The 19,201-nt window shown below is 40.6% G+C and overlaps 1 protein-coding gene across 1 annotated transcript in view; it reads left to right on the top strand.

Annotated features, from left to right (window-relative positions):
* The window catches only part of nav2a (neuron navigator 2a), a 151,020-nt gene that overhangs the window by 34,755 nt on the left and 97,064 nt on the right, over positions 1–19,201 (top strand). Inside the window, exons 3-7 of the mRNA XM_042341324.1 lie at positions 480–532; positions 8,452–8,524; positions 11,284–11,572; positions 13,717–13,779; positions 16,875–17,023. Of these exons, the coding sequence (XP_042197258.1) occupies positions 480–532; positions 8,452–8,524; positions 11,284–11,572; positions 13,717–13,779; positions 16,875–17,023 (627 nt within the window). The remainder of the gene's footprint in view (positions 1–479; positions 533–8,451; positions 8,525–11,283; positions 11,573–13,716; positions 13,780–16,874; positions 17,024–19,201) is intronic.

Here is a 19,201-nt window from a genome sequence, read left to right as displayed (position 1 = left end):
GACTTTCTACCGAGGCTTCATGTGGTTTCCATCTGTGTTTTTCCAGCCTCTTTGCTGCTGCTGCTGCTTCTTGTGGAATGGTCAATGAAACTTTATCCTACCCACTGCAGCATGCCATGCATGGCTCACCACTGATGAGGGCCGATGGTGTCTGCAGAGGAATGAAGGAAAAGAGCAAAGGGGTGTGGAAAGGGTTAAGAGAGACCACTCGTGCAGTTGTCTGCTTTTGGAGGGTGACCTTGCTACTCAGCTGCTGTGGGCTGGGTAGGGACGAACCAGTACGAAAATTGCGCGAGCTTTTCATGGGTCTTAATTCGTCCTGCACACATTTGCTTTGGCGAGGTTGGCTGTTAATGTTACCAGCATCGAGCAGCAGACAGCGGTTCCCTTCAGACACCGGCAACAGTTAGGAAAGGACGCTCTCAGCATCCCGACACTCTGCGTTCGTTATAATCTTGCTGCTTTTCTTAACGTTTCAGCCAATGAAAAGATTGAAGACATCAATGGCTGTCCAAAGAATCGATCTCAGATGGTAAGTTTCAGATTTTTCATCCCCGCTGTTCCCTCCTTGTTTCAGAAACAGAAAAAAATATTTTCCCCTGCAGTAAATTGCACGAATTATGAAGTTGGTACATGGGAATAACTCATGTTCAACACTTTCTGTGAGCACTTTGCTTTCCAAATTACTGTAGGTAAACTTCGCCAAAATTCAAGCAACTTATTTCGAAGCAGAATTTCAGAATTGCTTTTGATGTTGCATTTTTGAGTATTGCTTTAAATTATATTTTTCTTTCGAAACTATCGGTAGGACAGGTTGGGCTTATAAAATCACTTTTAAGGTCATCCTGGGAGAGTTTTAAATAATGTTTCATGACATCGGTTGCGCACCTTTCAAAATAAACTCAGTAATGTTTTCTTGGAGATCAAATCTGTTTCAGTGTCTTGTGATGCACTCTCGCCGGAAATAGAAATAGCGTTGGAATCTTGATTCGCACTTATTCTTAGTGCCTCCTTTAAAGAAACAGGCAAGTCGCAAATCTGAAAGCGAGTTGCAGTTAGTAGTACTGTAACGGTTGGCATAAGTTCATAAAGTAACATATTTAAGAGGCCCTTCTCCAGGGCCCGCAAGTGTTTAACTGTGCAGTGTCCATGAGCAGCATCTAAACCCAGGACCATGGAAAGCTTGGTTGGTTCTGTGGTCTGCCCTTACTCACATTGCCTGATTCCCAATCTCGGTTGCAATGCTCCGAGGAAATTAAACAGTATTAAACAGTAATAAATAATTGATTTGATACAGCACGGTTCTCTTCAGGAGGACATCTCAAAGTGCTTCACAGGATTAACTGGCAATTGCAGTGACTGTATTTTGTAGGTAAATGTGGCAGCCGATTTGGGACATAAGCAGTGTCCCAGAGACAGTCACGAACAACAACAACAACAACAAGAAGAAGTTTACATTTATTGAGCGCCTTTCACGTCAGGAGGACGTACAGTTGGGTCAGGACCCGAGCAAGGGGGAAATGGTCAGGGTGAGGGGAGGGAGCGAGGAGGGGGTAGAGAGTCGAGAGGGGAGCTGAAGGCACGGTCAAAGAGAAAGGTCTTGAGAAGTGACTGATCAATTTTACCTCAGGGTTTGTTGGCCTTGATGGTGGATATTGATAGGCTTGTCCATCACAGGAGGATCATAACCAATTCCAACCTCTGGACAAACGCCTTCCTCACTCCTACTGGACAGAGATCAGTGTAAAAGCCATCTGACATCAAGGACGTGATACCCACTGATCCTTGTTGTCTATGTCAGTTCCCACCAATGGCAAAAAGGTGGGGATATTTTGCCCTTCTTTGCACGTTCATGTGCACGCATCACAATCGAAGCTGTATATTTATAAATAAAAAATATCGCAAAGTGACTTCAGGTTCTAATCTGATTTCCAGATTCAGATGGTGTCATGCACTTTGCTCTCAGAGTTTAACATATCACCTGAAACAGGAGATACAGCAGCCTTGAAATCACTCACAGCTTATCCATTATTCTCCGTATAACAGGTTTTATTTACGTGCTGGTTGGAGCAAAACTCATTCAGATCAGTGTGCCTCAGGGTGACAGTATTTTACAGTCATTTGAAGGGGTATTTAATATCTTTAGATTAGTTTACTAATGACTTCCACAGCTGACAAAGTGGTGCCACAGTATTCTTACTGAATGGTTTTTGTTTCACGTGACGTGTTGAAGATTTGCTTCATTTCTTGATGTAATTAACTTTGGAAACTACTGATGGTGCAGAGATGAGTGTGCAGGTCCCTCTGGTGATGCAGATCCAGTTCTTGAGGGGGTTTCACACAATGGCTGGGTGAGATATATATTTGATGTTACAAATAGCCAAACTCAGAATCTCTGAAGAACATTTACTATTTTGAATAATTGACACTTATTACAAGCCTCTTATTTTGTTCACTCTCTTGCAACGATCCCCGAACTCTTGAGAGCAGATCCTGGACAAATACTGTCTGAATGGAATTAGAATTACTGACTTGCTAGTATTTATGGAGTTTGGACTGTAAGGTATTCTCCGTATCGTCTCTGAAGATGCACAGCATCCTGGGACAGGATCCATAATGGTGCCATCAGCAAAACTGATTGAATATTTAGACTGGTTTTGTAAACTATAACAGATGGATCTTTGTGGCTGATGTTGCTGAAATTCAGCGGAGAAACATAACCCCCCCATCTGTTGCGAATGGGAGAGTAATATAAAGTGATAATCATATTTAAAACTGAGCTAAACTAATCCTCCAGGGTGCAAATTAAAACTATCGTCTCAAATAACTTAGATTATAAAGCAGATATTGGAAAATGATGTAATTTTCAATCTACTCAACCACCTCTGCTATAAGACTGCAGAAACGTGTTCAGAGATAATGTTTATACAAGCTTGTTTCAGAGGGAGGAAATGCAGTGAATACTTATTTTTTGGGGCAGTACAATTAGCCATCTCTCCTTCTGTCGGAAGCTGGTATTTACCCGATATTTTCGTTATAATTGTGTATGAATGTGTTTGAGTTTAGCTGTGTTGTTGCAGACGTCTATATGAAGGCAGATCATTAGCGATGTGCTTTAGGCCAGAACAAAACTGGTTCACCATCAGATTGCAGTAAATGATGCCTAATTGCTCCCCCAGGGCCAGTGAAAAATGACTTGAATATTAAACAGCAGAAGTTGTTGTGGCAGGTATCTATCTCCCTTTGAAAACGAGTGTGTGTTGGACACATGGTAAATAGCACAGTGGTAACTAAGGTAGAAGAACATTCATTCTGAAGAATATTTATGGTTTTATTGAGGGAAAGTATACCCTAAACCAGTATATAATAGCATGGGGCCAGACAAAGGGGCAACAAGCCATTAAAGTGTTAATAGCTCTTTTTGTCTCCTCACTTTGATTAAACTTTTATATTTGTAATTGAATTATCCTTTTGTGCAATCTTGTAAAAAGAAATTGTTTGTATAACGAGGAAGGGCTGCCAGCTAAATTGTATTCCTCAGCTCCCGTTTAGCAAAGGCATGTCAATAATGTACAAAATATTTATTCCACGAGTTGATGAGTTTCATTTGGTACTTTTGCTATTTCGGAGTAAAGCTCCTATAATCTCTCCATGTGACATTTCCCCATTCACTCCACTTGCCAACTTTGCAAGAGACATGAATCCAGGGGGTTTCTCCCACTGCCAAAGTGAAGCATTGACTGAATGATGTCTTACTCAGCTGACTCAAATCACTCGTAGGCGATTTCTCAGTCCAATTTCTCTTTCTCCCTTTGGGGAATGGATTCGCTGCTCAGCACCCACACACACCAATACTCCTCACTCCTCATATTTGGTTGGAAGCTACTTCATAAAACAAAGAAGACTTTAAATGGGAATGTTTCTAGGCTAAATAAAGTCGTCTGAGGAATCCTCGACTAATGTAATGCAGCAGTAGTCTGTGGTAATGTTTGACATTTTGCTATATTATTAGCCAGATTTTTTTGGGGGGGATGGGGGGAATTGGTAAAGATGTGGCCCAACCAGGAAGCCAGCAAATTTTGGCTCTTAAAACTACTGTACATGTTCTGCAAGTAATGCTTGCAGTCCTGGGATTGCTCAGTGAACTATAGTTGAACTGGAATTTACTGCATTCTTTACTTGTATTGTGAGCATGACCTGAAGCGTACTGACTGCCCAGTTTGCAGAGTAGATAATAATCCCGAGGCAGATCATTTCCTTTAGTTTACAGCCAGATAATCCCATTGTAGAAGGGAAATAACGCCGCCATAACCATTGTCAAAGTGTTATCACGTGCGAGATATGAGGTAAGGTCTTCCCATTGTATATTTACAAACCTGGTTGGGTAGCTCTGCCACAAACTGTCGAAAAACAAACTTTTAACAGTAACAATGCATTTAGAAAGAATAATCAAAAGGTTCAATAGTTGGGTTTAGATCCCCCTCCCCCCTTACCAGTTTACCCAACAGTTTACACGTGCAGTAAGGTACTTGCCTCAGGTTGAGGTGCACTCATGTGAGGAAAGGCTCTGTATAAATGCAAATTGTTCTTTTTGTTGCATCCTAACCCTCCTCTCACCCTCTGTTTCTGAAGCGTGGTCAATCTGCTCCAGCAGGGAGCTTACAATTAAAATAGCCAAGGGGGCGGGGGGGAAAAACAGTACTATGCAATAGAAGTTTTTTATAAAGCTTTTTATAACAGTGGTATAGTTGTGTGGATTGAGCCCAACGTGGGTGGCAAGGGCTGGAGAAATTGGTGACCTTGCTTAATTCAATTGTATGAAACTTGATATTTAGACTTTGACTAATTTGAGCAGTGACGTTTCCTACCTAACTTGTAGGATTGACCTCCACGCCGTGGGTTGCCATGATAATAATAATCCTTGCATTTTATATATGGCCTTCTCACGTCTTCGAGACATCTCAAAGCGTTATTTTGATGCTATATTGCAGGGGAAGTATCTGCTATCCCTGGTGTACAACTGGCAACTTGAACTCCACGATTGTCCCATGGGTGTGTTGAAGTAGCACTTGATGAAAAAGAATTGCAGCTTTTTTTTGTAACATTCGAATTAATGGCCTTTGAGCATGCAGCTGGTGAGGATTTTATCTAATCACTATCAAATATTAGTGGAGCACTTCATCCAATGCATTTTGTGTGACTGCTGCATTCTTCCTGGGCACAGATAGTTATGTGTATGTGTTTTGACTCATCACTGTTATTCACAGCTTTCTTATACACTACTATAAACACATCTATTTATAATGATTACATATATGTCTGCCTATTACCTACTATTGGAAGAGATGCTTTGAAAAGACCTAAACGTGCCTAGGGATTGCAGAGATTTTTTTGGGGGGGAGGAAAAATGCAGGATCCATTTTTAGTCTGCTAACAAAATGAAACGGACCAATTGGATATGCTGTATTTTGATCTATTTTCTCTTAGTGTCAGATAAGACCACCCAACATAAAACAGTCCAAAGGATTTATTTTCTCACTTGGAGCTCCAGAAGGAGTTTTGTGTAATTAACTCTATGAAAAGGTCAGGCATTTGATCTCTCAGTTATCCCGTTAACCCATTCTTTACCTTCCCCCGACACCAAAGGTGCGTGTGCCTGTGTTTGGGTTTTCAAGTCTCAGTTATCGTTTATTAAATTAAGATTAATTCTGATTCAGATTAAAGCAATAGGTTACAATTGCCTTGTGGTAAATATTATGACAACAGAAAAGAATTATTTAGAACTTGCACACCCCACCCCAAGAAATATTCCTTGGAATTTTGCCATTGTACTGCACAAAAAGTACCTAAAAAGGCATATAAGATGGTTGCCTGTGGATACCTGTTTCTCTGCAAACCGGAGAACATTAGAAAGGTTTCAGAAGGTTGAGAAGCCAAAAGCAAAGTGAAGGAGTGTTATTCCTGCCACAAAACAGATTTAGCACAAAAGCTGTTTGGACAACTGTTTGCCTGGCATCCTGCGATCCTGCTTGAATTTAAATAGCCTGAATAGAATTCTATTTATAGAAGAGTAAAGAGTAGCTGGTCACGACTACATGAGTAAGCCACGTCAACCAGTTCAAGTCTGAAAGGTTTGTTTATTAAAGGCTTGGTGGCTCTTTCGTGCCCTTTAGCTACAGCATTATGTCTGTGGTCAGCATAATGTCTGTGGAGCTTCCTGATTTTGGAGAGATTCACAGGGTTTTTTGACCTATTAAGATACCCCTGTTTTGATGTCGTGCGGCATGTGAAGTGGGTTTCGAAGGGTTGTGAAACTAAAAATGTCACTTGAATGGCAGCCAAAAGCACAGCGCAATGGTAGAATGTACCCTTTTCCTCAGCCTTGTGTATTTTAAAACTTTCATTTACAATTTTAACTTAGAACGGATTGGGTTCTGCCTAGATGTGAGCTCCAGGACTGCCATGGGTCAGGTCACACTGTGGTGGAGCCTACATCAAAAGCGTCCAGTCACGTGCACAGGTCCAAGCCAGTGGTGACATTACGTCATCTACTACCAGGCCTTGTTGCCTGGAGACAAGTGGCACAAATTGAAGGCAGACTGGGGTTGGCACCAGGCCCAGGTTTATATCGCATTGATACCAGAGGCTCAATGTTGTAATACATTCAGGGGAGGTGAGTATCTGTACTGGTGCAACTCCAGAATGCAGATTTTACCCTGCGGTACTTTTATTTTGGGAGTCTCAATCATGCTGGATTGACATAGGAGGTGGGAAGAGTTCATAATGTAATTGAAGTCTTGTTATGTGCTTGTTTTGATGGTGCACATATTCGCTTAACATTGCTGCTGCCACATGCCTTTAAAAAGACAGAAGCGTTTGTTAGAATAAGCAGAACAACAATATACTGGCTGAATGGAGATTTGCTGTTTGTACGCAAAAAATAATTATTTGTTTTTAAATGCTTAAGATTTTGTTTTAAATAATCAATTTTGATTTTAACAGTGGTTCAAATCTGTGAATGCGCAGCTGGAGATTGGTCGAATGGCCGCATATTACAATGAGGAAGAAGTGTGAATTGTTTAAATCCTCCAAAGCTGGATTCGCAACCTCTTCTGAAAAGTCAAACTGAAACCATGGTTCAAATGTTTGTTTCTCTCCATCTATCTCTTTCTTTCTCCAACTCCTCGCTGTCTTCCTGAGTTGGAGAGTCAGAGCAGGCTTGTTTATGAGCACAGCCAATACCACTTCATTCCACAATCAGGGGGCAAGACTCACAATGTGCAGTCCACATGGCTTTCTGCCAGTTTATCTAATCTTGACTATCCCATCACAAGTCAGCAATTTCGGCCTTAGTGTCGCAGTGCACTTTGACCATTTTGCAGCAGTGTCTATGTGTAAGTACGTTTTCTAACTGAACAGAATTCACTTCAAGTGACGAGCAGGACCTGAGAATTTTGCCCGTTGTGGTTATGAGAGTGAGTGTTGTCTTTAGAGGACACAGCACTGCAATACTGTGTTAAAAATGCTGGTCCTTACATTGCAGTAAAGAGATGTTAGTTAACTATTGACAGCTTGCAGTTTATTCTCTGCCTCTACTTAGGACCTGCAAACGAAAATAGTGAAACACAAATATGCCACAGCTAATTTAATATAAAAATGGTGTGATTAACCCACGATTATTTTTACACATTTAAATGCCAACAATGTTTTACGAGATTTTTTAAATGCTTCATTTATGCAATCCAAAGAATGTTGTGACTAAAGCATGTGTCAGATGCCCCAACTGGCTTACTGTTACAGCCCGACTTCCCAGGAAAGCCCACGCTCAACTTGGCTGAGAATTTGGCTCAAGTGAACAGATGCGGCACTCTCTCAAATCAGCACCGATATCACATTCTTTATGAGGAACATCTCTTGCGATTGCCATCCAAGATGAAGCATTTACATTTACATTTGTGATCATCCACCCCAAAGTCTGTATTTTGTATTAAAAATTACATCCACTTCTTCTCCTTAAGTCTTCCATTTCCAGGATTGTTTCCTAACTGTATGCCTTGAATACTTCTCAATTAACTGACTCCATGTTTCTTGTCGGTGGTCAGGCTCAACCCAAGATCCATTATGTCATGGCTCCCAATAAAGCCATTATAGTTGCTTGATTATTGTGTTTGGAGGCTGAGGTACATTCAGTGAATGAGGGAAACCACAATAAAGATAATGCAGAACAACATGTAAACACGGAGTACTGTTTTGTTGTTCAGAAGAAGGGTCGTGGATCCGAAACCTTGACCCACTTTCCTTTCTCCGAAGATGCTGCCTGACCTGCTGAGTGTACTCATTGACTTCTGTTTTTGTGTGCAGTGTTTTGTTTGTCTAGCATATCTACCCATATTGTCAAAATACAAGTGACTTAAACTCATGTTTCCTTTTTGTATGTTTGTCTCTGAATAGATTGAAAATATTGATGCGTGCCTGAGTTTCTTGGCCGCAAAGGGAGTGAATATACAGGGCCTCTCTTCAGAAGGTAAGAAACAGCCGTATATAATGTGGTTTCGGATCTGGCTGAGGCAATAAAGACCAATGTTGCTTATTGTCCAGGTCTCTCTAAAGTCCCAGCAAGTGCTTTGAGATGTCCTCCTGACGTGAAAGGCACTATATCAATGTATATTGCATTGTAATGGATTTCACGCTGGTTTTGAATATAATTTTAAGCATTAGAGTTCCTTAGTGAGTGAGTTTGTTGGAGGACATAAAGAGAGATTTTTGTTAGTCAAAGAAGTCCTTATGACTGGACCATTGATGGTTTGTTTAGTCCTGTCCACAAAGCCACTCTCAGTTCACTTTAGAGGAATATTGGTGACCACTCAACATAGAGGACAAAATTGCAGAAGGAAATATATTCTTTGTGAAATTTAGGGAGACTCCACAATATTGCAAGGTGCGTGTGATTCATGTGAAGAGTGGCTGATGAATGTGGCTTTTTCTTGTCTTACACCAGTTACATTTTTAATAAGAACTATTATGATGTATTTTTGAATGTGCTGTTCCCTCTCCAAAAGAATGCTGTGAATACGCCACCTTCCAATAAGCGAGTGAAAGGGCCCTATTGGAGGAGAACTATTTTAATAAAAATGCTAGTCCCATAATTTGATCCTGGCCTCCCTTTGGGAACTGCCGATAGTAGTCAGATCGCTAGAAGGAAAATCCATTTAATCCCAGATTCCCCAGCTGGTGAGTGAAATGTTTCCCGCTATCTACCAGTGGTGACTGTGTGTCTAATCCCTGGTTTAGTGGCAAGCGTGGAATGTGTCTGATCCTGAGTGATTTTAGTATTTCTATATAGAATATGTCTGTTCGCTTGTGAATTAGTTAATGTGTCTGATCCTTTGTATCTGCTGCCCAGTTTATCCTGTGATTTTCATAACACTTCTATAAAACGGCTTTGCCAACTCCACCATCAGCAGTCAGGCTCACCCAAAGCTCATTGGCTCCTATGCCTCACAAAATTTCATATGTCCCCTGCCTTCACCAGGGTCCCTGTCTCCCAATAGAACAACTTCAAGGTCCTCCTCCTCCATCCCAAGTCCTGTCAAACCCTTGCACCTTCCTACTGCTGTGATTGACTCTCATCTCGGTGTTCTGCCATTGTTGCAACTAACACTATGCTTCAGATTGTCATTCAGATGTGACTTTAAACTACTTTTTGGTGGTTTGGGAATTGCTTTGGCTCGAGCGAGAGAGCATCCTGCAAAACAACATTTGAAATTCAGCTCGAAAACAATTAAAAATGATTAGGAGAGGCATAAAACATGACCACTTGATGCTTGTGGAGGTCATTAATATAAACGGTGTCCTTAAACTAAACCATCGTTTTAGCATCATTCACTCACAACTTCCTCCAGATATTTTTAGGAGAAAGAATGTATTTTGCACAAATTTATTTTGAGTAGAAAACCCACTGAGGATTAACTTGATTAATTCACCAAAAAAATGCAAAGAGATTGAGTTTGTCACTATCTAATTCCTGTTTTTTGCAATTTGCCTCTTTAGTTTTAATTTCTGCATGTTTCAGCATGAAAGGAAACCTTGGATTTTAATAGTGGAGCAAGCAGATGGTCCCTTAGGACAATCTATTACATAATTACAGGGTCTCCAGGTTAGGCATATATATATATATGGTCTTCACTCTAGAGTTCAAATATTCACAGCCATTTTGTCTTCATTGAAGACTAAGATTAACAAGGATTCTAGAGGCCCTCATTTTCTTAGCGTCTTAGCTTTATAACTTTAATCTGAAGATGGAAGTAGTGCAGGACTTTGAAAAAAAAGTCTTACATTTATTTAAATTTGGTAGCCACGTGTTCTGCGGTTCTTTTTTCAGATTTTACGATGGAACTTTGGAATATTTTAAAGAGACAAAGTTCGCAATTGTTTTCCCCTTGTGGAGAATGCAGCACATCTGAACATTATTTTTTTTCGGATTTTGCTATCATCCTACATTACTCAGTAACTTTGTTTTGTGGCTTTCTACTGGTTTAACTGATTGTGGTTTGCAACATCTGCAACAACATCTTCTGTATGACCTCGTTCAATTGAACATCTGGTTATGGTGGTGGGTTTCAATCAGGCCAATCTGCAAAAACTGATACAGTAATTCAATTAAAATCAGAATGATTGGTGTTCCTAACAGGATGGTCTACTGATGATGTGCCTACCTGCTTCACACACCAGAGATGATAGACTCAAATCTGAATTACCTGATCCTCAGGTCTGTGATTGTCTTGAGTTTATTTTGGACACCTTGTTATGGAAGGAAGTCAATACAAACAAAAGGAATATAGAGTAAATTGCCTCCACTTAATGGTCTGTCAAACCACTTAGTGACGTGAGCCCTTTCAAGACAAAATAAATGCTTCCTGACAGTAGTAATATAATTATATTTTCATGTGACCGTTTACTCAGTGAATGCTACAACCAAATGTTCTTGTGTTTATTTTGGTTAGGTTCACAGTGAAAGCAACAGTTCTAGTTGTCAGTTTTTATTTGTTTTTTTCTAAAAAGAAAATGTGTGCTGCGTGGCATTCCAAGAAAACTGAGCTCTTCAAAGATTATTGTAGTTTCGGAGCACATTTGTTTACGGAGTAGAGATAAAGGATATAAATCATGTAGGACACCAAAGCCGTTTCATCCCTTAAAAAGTATTTTACCGCCAAAAAAAAAGGAAGTTGATCCTATGCCGTGTGACCTTCTAGTGAATTATTATTAATCTTTGATCACTTTCAGAAATCAGGAATGGGAATTTGAAGGCCATTCTGGGTCTGTTCTTCAGTCTTTCACGGTATAAACAGCAGCAGCAACAAACACAAAAGCAACATCAACAGCAGCAACAGCAGCAGCAACAACAGTCTTCAGTCGTGTTTCAGCAACAGGGGCCCCAGCATCACATCCCTCAATACCAGCTTGGCCTTCAGCAGCAGGTCCAAGCCACACCCTGCACCCAGCCCCTTACCCAGGTGCAACAACAGTGCCAACAGCAGCAACAGCAAAAAGCACAACTGGAAATGCAGTCCAGGTTTGCTCTGATTTTATGCTTATAATGAAATGTCTTTCCAATTTAAAAATTCGATCAAGTTTTTTTTTAAAATGAGTTATTAAGCAACTTCGAACGTCTTGCTGATGGGAAATATCCAAGGTATACCGTGGCCAAGATGTTTTGTCAACCGCCTTGCTGTTGGATAAACGTGGGGTAATCGATTTGTTTTTCCAATTCCGAAACAGCCAAGTGAAGAATGGGTCAGCAGTCTGCTGGCAACTTTGTCTTATTGTGGTGCCTTGCAAATGGCATGGCATTGTAATAAAACTTGGCCAGTAATAAAACTACTTTTTTTTATTAGACTTAGTAAACTCTTAAAAGTGCCGCACATGTCCATTCTTTGTGCAAATGCAAAAATCTGAATTTAGCATTCGGTTGGATTATCCTTTCTTTAATATTCCAAAGGTGACTGCAGATTGCTTAACGGATTTAAACCATTATTTTATTTTTCCCTCAATTGTAAATGGAACAAAAATAGCAACGAGAAATAGAACTAAGTTAATGAAAGTTATTAATTTTCTTGCTTGTTCGCTTTTGGCAAACTGCTGTGGTCTTGATAATTTAATTGAGATGTGAGGTTACGTTTCCATCCAGATATCACTTCATGAATTTAATCTTTGTGCACGCCGTGGTGCTCCTTCCAACAGTAATATTTTATTGTTGAGGACAAGGGTTAATGCTGTGCTCAAATCAGGCAGTGAATATTGTGGAATTCTGTCAATTTTATCCACTTTGGTCACAGTCGATTACCAGCATCTGTGTTGTATTATTTCACAGTGAGATTTGTAACTGAATCGTGCATGGTGTCTTGCTACAAAGAGGAAGCAGATTGATGTTTTTTCATTGGTACAAGTTTTCCTGCTTTTCCAAATTCAGGCACACTCAGCATAAATCAAGTCTCGAACTTGGAGTCTTCCTGGCTCAGTCATCATGCTGTACCTTGTTACGTATAGCATTTAGCCATTTAGCAGCAAGAGATTCCCCTCAAATTGAGTTTTCTCTAGGCGTCTCACTTCTCAAAGCACTAAGTGTTGTGCGGTATAGTTCCTTGGCCACTGGCAGCCCTCCCAGTGACTCGGGGAGGAAGATATCAGTGGCATAACAGTTGAACACTTTTTAAAAAAATCTTCAGACAGAATCAATGGAAAGCTGTAAGGAGCGAGAGTTGTGGTTGATCCTGACTGCAGAGTGCTGCAGTATTCCACTGCCTTGGCTGAAATCTGCTAACGCAGCCCAAAGGATCAAACCTGGAATTGTCAGTCTGCGTTGTTCAGTACCACGCTGGTTTGTGGAGCGTTGAAGACACTGACCTCCCCTCTAATATATTGAACTTGATTTCTTTTTCCCCTTGCTTAGTGGGCTCGTGCACCAAATGGAGTTAAAATAACAGCCAGCTGACACATTCCCTGACCTCTGTTAGGTTAGTTTTCTCTGATAATCCACCAGAAGGTGTGAGAGAATGGTCTGATGGTGATTTTGCCTCTGACTTCTTGTATTTGGAACCTTCCCTTTTCAATGCGAGGGATAAAATATTTGAATTAAAACGAATATGGCACGATGCATCGATAAGAATCTTCTTTTCGACAGTCCCATTGAGTTTTATGAGCTTTTACTGAAACATGATTATAGTACCGAAGGACAGCTAATAATAGGATTATTCCTTTGAAGTTTATAAAGCGGAGTTTCGTTTTTCAGTTTCCACCAGGTTAATGTGACGCATATCTGAATTGGCATGGACGTGAACAGGGTTTGACTTGGGCTTGGTTACACCTATTTGGCGTAGACATTGACAGGAATAGCCTGCGTTATGGAGGTCAATGTGCTGATCAAGTAATTTCAGAACTAATCAGATCCCGAAACCACCGTAGTGTTTAAATTACGGGATTTGCAAAAGGTTTTATAAATAACGAATTCTGGATGTGTCGTGGCAGTCTATCTACAACTTCGCTCGCACACACACATTCATTCATGACTCAATATAGCGTTCAGCGGAGATTTGGAGTTTTTCAGTTTCTGAAGCCCTTTGATGTTTCATGTTGCATGCTCTCTGCTGTAGCCTTTCTCTGATGCTCTTTCCTTTTAACTCATGCTCATTTCTTCCTCTCTTCTTTTCTGTCATACAGTGTGTCATCCAGGTTATCATCCCCAAGCACAAGAATTGCACCCACTCAGAAAAAGAGTTCTAGGTCAGCTGGCATTCCTTGTTTTTGCCTCTCCTCCATTTAGATTTGAGCAGGACACGAGTATGACTAAAAGCATGGTCAGCCCTTCTAAAGGGACCAAAGCTGCATGTTTGTCTTAACCGCAGTCCCTGCCTGTTACTATCAACAATTATAGACTTTCCTTTTTTTTAATGCAAAACCCCTTGATTTTTTAAAGTGCCTCGAAAAACTACAGTTAACATGTAAAGTCCAACCTCTTGAGCCAAGCATAACCCGCCTGTAACAAACATTTTCTTCCTTTCAAAAACCCACCTGGAGTTGCTGATCTGCTTTGCGTCTATTACTAATGAAATGTTTGTGCATATTTCTTTTTAACAATAACTTTTAATGCTAATGTCACAACTTGATTAGTAAAACAATTGAACAGTATTGATATCAATCTTAGCCTTGGATCCGTGCAACTGAAAAGCTTTGGGTCATTAGCATCTGTAATTCTTTGGAGTGAACAGGAAGATTTCTGTGCTGAAAATAATTTGCAACATGTTCCATGACCTCGAGCTAAGAAAAACATTAGCTTTCTGTTTTATGATACCCCAAAATTCACTTCACACATGTCATATCGTTGAAAGAAATGTTTTGGAATCGCTAAACAACATTAAGTACTTTAAGGAGTAAAAGCAATTAACAATTTTTTTAAGTTCTCCCCTCCTCAGTTAGTTTATTCAGTTAGTGCAGCGGAGCCATCCAAACTGGGAATGTTCCAGGTTTAATCGCAGTCTGGGCCTGAATTAATTGATTTCAACTGGGGCCCCACGAGGATGCTACAATTAAACTCAATGCTCAGACTTGCTTTCAGATGCACCAAGGCAGCAGAACGAAAGACAGGATTAGGATTTCAAAGGGCGATTTCAGGACAGACACCAGAAGGTAATTTAGTGATTGGAGTGGATTACCAAGGAAGGGTGGTTGAGGTTCAGAACATTGGACTCATTTAAAAAGCAGTGAGATGATGTGTTGGAAGGATGGAAGGTGAGTAATCCGGAAGAACGAGATAAAATGGGCTGAAGAGCCTTTGTCACCTGTCCCTCTTTTGTGAGGGGAAAATCAACCCGGCTTATTCTTCTTCTGCTATCTAGTGACCTCTGGTGGAAATGTACTACCTGTATATGAACACCAGAAATTGGATTTGGCTTTGAGGAGCAATGCCAGTATAATCTTCCGATGAAGATAATTTTGGATAGTCTCAAGAATATTCAGTGCTTTTGAAAACAAATCTTCATGAAAATCCCTAAAACCTAAAAATTACAAGTTGGGAGCAAGAACATTTCTGATTCGTTTAAAAACTCATGATAAATGCTTATTTTCGCTGAGTCCCAGAGGGTCCCACTGCTCTGTTTCCAAACTACCGCTGTGAAATCAGATTAATTGTAAACAGCAATGGAAAATGCTTTTAACAAAATTAATTAAGATGAAGAGAAACACATATCTAATGGTTTGATGGCAGGAAAATGAGCTCAGTGTTAATCTAACCTTCAGCACAATTGGGATTTGTTTTTGCACTTGACGTGTTCTTTGGCCAAAACAAGTCTTTGGTTCATGAAAATCCATACATGTTGTGCACCTTTCTAGCTATAACAACAACAGCTTGCATTCATATAGCATCCTCCATGCAGGGTAGGGTCCCGGAGCACTTTGATATTATAAGCTATAATATAATCTTCAGCTATTATAAAACTGTCTGAAGTTAACAAGCTGTGTTGTCAGATGATAAACCACATTCAAAAATAATTCGGGGATAACAGGTAGATTCTTATGTATAAAAATTGAAAGGAGTGAGCATTCCGAGGCTCAGTTGGTAAACCCATAACCACTGATCCTGCAGGGCAATCATTGTCAGGACTGGTAGCTCAGCTTCGAAGTAAATAAGTGAATGCTCCCTCACTCCTGCCCCTTTCTCTTAATTGATCCCTTCTTCTCGAGAAAGTGGAGGTTTGCATTGGGTGTAATTTCACAGGTGGCTCACAGGTAATTTCCTGGGGTAGATCATTCAAAAGTAGCCAATGTTCATCGAACCTGGACAGTGAACCAAGTCTTAACGTGCACACGATCCACCATATAGTGAAGAACCCTGGTCGGTTAACAAAAAAAGTTCTAATCCTGAGTTTAATTGTTGGGAAGGGGGGTTCCTATCCATCTGCTGTCCATCTATTTGCAGTCCTTGTTCCACTTCGTGTAAATCTGAATTGCATCCTTTTTCACAACCTCACCCACAGAATGATTTATTCACCTCAATTCCAACCCATTCTCAAAACCAGACGTGTTCCCTTGGGATTTAAAATGTGAAATGATTCAGGGTCAGGTGTAAACCCCTGGACTTTGGTCAGTTCGTGTTTTTTCAGTAAATACAAAGACTAACGATAAGTGCTTTCGTTGGCATCAATTAATTGACTTGCTCATAGCCTGGAATGTAGAATTGCACGCCTCATCGCACTTCAATTAGTTTTTATGCAGGAAATGGAGAACAAGGGTGCGGAACATTAAAACATCGGGTTCTCTGTTGCATTTAGTCAAGGATGCTTGTCAAGCAGCTGAGACTGCGTAGTTGTACACAATTGTGGAAATTCAAACAATTGGACTTAGCAATTCATCCAGGTCTTGGCCCACTGAAAAATTTGAATGTGTTCTAGGTCAGGACACAGATGCTTCTTTCGCTTCATTTTACTATAAAAAGGACAGTGCGTGGCATGCTAACCTCCTCCCATGCTTTTTAATGGGTCTTAATGTTATCAATAATTTATGTATCGTCAGCATTTACAGTGTTGAGAGCTGGCTTTTCCACAGTCCACCATGTCTTCTTGTGTTTTCTCCAATATCTGATTTTATGGCTTCATGTTGACTCATTGGTTTGTGGTTGCTTTAATCCTCTGCATTCTAGGGCAACACACTCTGGCAGAACTGTGTGTGTCTGAATTAAAACCAGTGCTGTGTGATTGATATCATACTTTGGCTGAAGCAATCCTGTTTCAGCTGATGGCAGACTGGCTGCATGGCTCTGTGTCACAGATGTTTGACCTGGGTTCTGTGTTTCCTGTTTATTCCCTTTATCTGTTTGTTCCTAGGCTTCCAGGTCCCACAACGAGAGTGTCAGCTGCAGGCAGCGAGACCAAGACTCGTGTGACATCCAGTACAAGTAACCGACGCAGTCAGAGCTTTAACAACACTGATAAGTCCAAACCAGGTCACCCGCCAGCAACAAATAATGAGACAGGTATAGACGTTGTTTCTTCTTATCTTAACCAGTCTTAGGTATTTTACCGCGGCTTTAGAACCACCACACTTTGCGTTGCTACATTTCGAAAATACAACCAGCGGAGCAGAAGGAGAAAATTTCAGGTGTTGGGGCTTGTTCCTTGGTTTGCACCGAGTTCGCTGAACTCAGTCAAGGCAGACATTGCAATCTGATGTATTTGGTTACTACTGCTAATAATAATAATCCTTACATTTGATATAGCTCTCTTCACGTCTTCTAGACGTCTCAAAGCGCTTCACAGAATGTTGACAGTGTATGATTTTGAGGCGAAGCGAAAAAACTGGATTGATTTGGCATAATCAACTTCTGGAATCTCAAATTACACTTTTTAATCAAAGGCACCAGTGCTTCGTGACCATTATAGAACAGAACAGAAAAAAACAGACGCTGTCGATTTCTGAGTCAGCAATACTGGCAAAGCATTTGTATCGTTTTAAATCCGATCAACTCAGACCTTGCTCTGACATCAATTTCAATAAATTTATACAATACAATACAAATTGCATTTGTATAGCGCCTTTCACGTCGGGGAGGACGTCCCAAACTTCAGCCCCTATATTGCTCTTAATATGTTTAAGATCTCTTAGTGACTGAAATGAGGAGAACGCTGAGAACAGCTATTCTCATACATTGGTATGTGAGATATTCCAAAGAGTCAGCACAATTCTCGATGTATAAGATGGGTTCCAACAAGTGGAGTGTCCTCTCCAAATCCCTCTCCACTGGAATGTTGGCAATTTTGTACGGCAGGGAACAGTGCTGTGGGCATCTGTGATTCTGTAGCACTAAGTGTGTTTGATTCTGAGGCGTGGCTGTGGATCCAGTGTTTTAGAAAGGCCAAGTCATCACCAAGGTTTCAATTTCTGCACTCATCGGGCACACTAATAACGGGATCAATGGGAATCCTAGCTCAGAAGAGTTGTAGAAGAGAGAATGGTTGCAGCGAAAATACACAGTTACTACACTTTACAGTGGATCCTTTGAGACATCCTCCTGACGCCAGTTACAGCGTTACCATCACTGATGTGAGGCATCTGCCAGACTGCACAAACCAAGTTGGGATTTGAATGTGAAAGCTCACAGGTGTGCGGTTCAGTGCAGCGTCCTGCAGGAGTTGACATACCTGGGCATTAGGGGAGCTCGGTATTAAATGTTTCTCTCTCTCTTCTTTTGCTGCTTGTATGTAACTCGTCTGTGTATTCCTGGATCGGGAAAGGCTGGCATATGATCTTGAGGAAAGTTGTTAGCAGTTTGTGATTGGATCTGTTGGAACTTTTGCAAAGACAGACAGCAGTGAATGGAATGAAACTCATTTTAAAAAAAATAAAGTTGATTTGTTGCAGGTTTTATGAATTACTGTGGTAATAGTTGCGTCTGACATTTCATTTTAGTTTTTCGCTGTACAATTTATGGACGAATACAGAGATGAAGTTCTTTGGACCTCTGCGATTCAGAATCTGCCTGCAATGGTCAATAACCTCTTACTCCCTCAGTGCAGTTAATAAGTGTGGCCTTTCTTAACATCACAAAGTTGTATGGGAGCCAACTGTCAAAGAGATATGATAAAGAGGAACCTTTAAGGTCGCTCAGTGTAAATTGGGTGCTTCCCAGACAACAAGTTATGTATTTATTATAAAGGGAGGATAGTTAGCTTTTGATTGATTTTTCCTCATGTAGTACAGGGCTTTGTGGCTGGGTCTGTAGTTCAATCGGAGCTTTTTTGGATTTGGATTAAAATAAACTTTCTGTAATTATTCTATTTTATCCTGTACAGTATTTCTTCCAAATGTATTAATAATATAAAACCTATTAATATGTACGTTCCTGGTGAGGCATTTAGTTTGATCCTCAAACCTGGAAACTTCCTGGACCGTTTGGCTCTGCTGCTTCCTGGATAAATTTGCTGCTCCATCAGGCGAACACTTCTCCCACATAGTGTCTGGTTACGATGAGGAACGACTGTTTGGTTTGTGTCAGAGCATTAAAGGTAAATTACTAGGTCAATCAGCCGCAACGTGGTAACTGTGCTAATGTTTGACCAGGACACTGCCCGCCTCGTCAAAATCAGCGCACTGGGGTTGATTGAACAATTGATCTACTTTTGGTACTTGGCTGGGCTAGAAAACAGAAAATATC

This window comes from Callorhinchus milii, unplaced genomic scaffold (assembly GCF_018977255.1).
Source record: "Callorhinchus milii isolate IMCB2004 unplaced genomic scaffold, IMCB_Cmil_1.0 Scaffold17, whole genome shotgun sequence".
Lineage (NCBI taxonomy): Eukaryota > Metazoa > Chordata > Chondrichthyes > Chimaeriformes > Callorhinchidae > Callorhinchus > Callorhinchus milii.
This window is presented reverse-complemented; position numbering and strand designations above follow the sequence as displayed.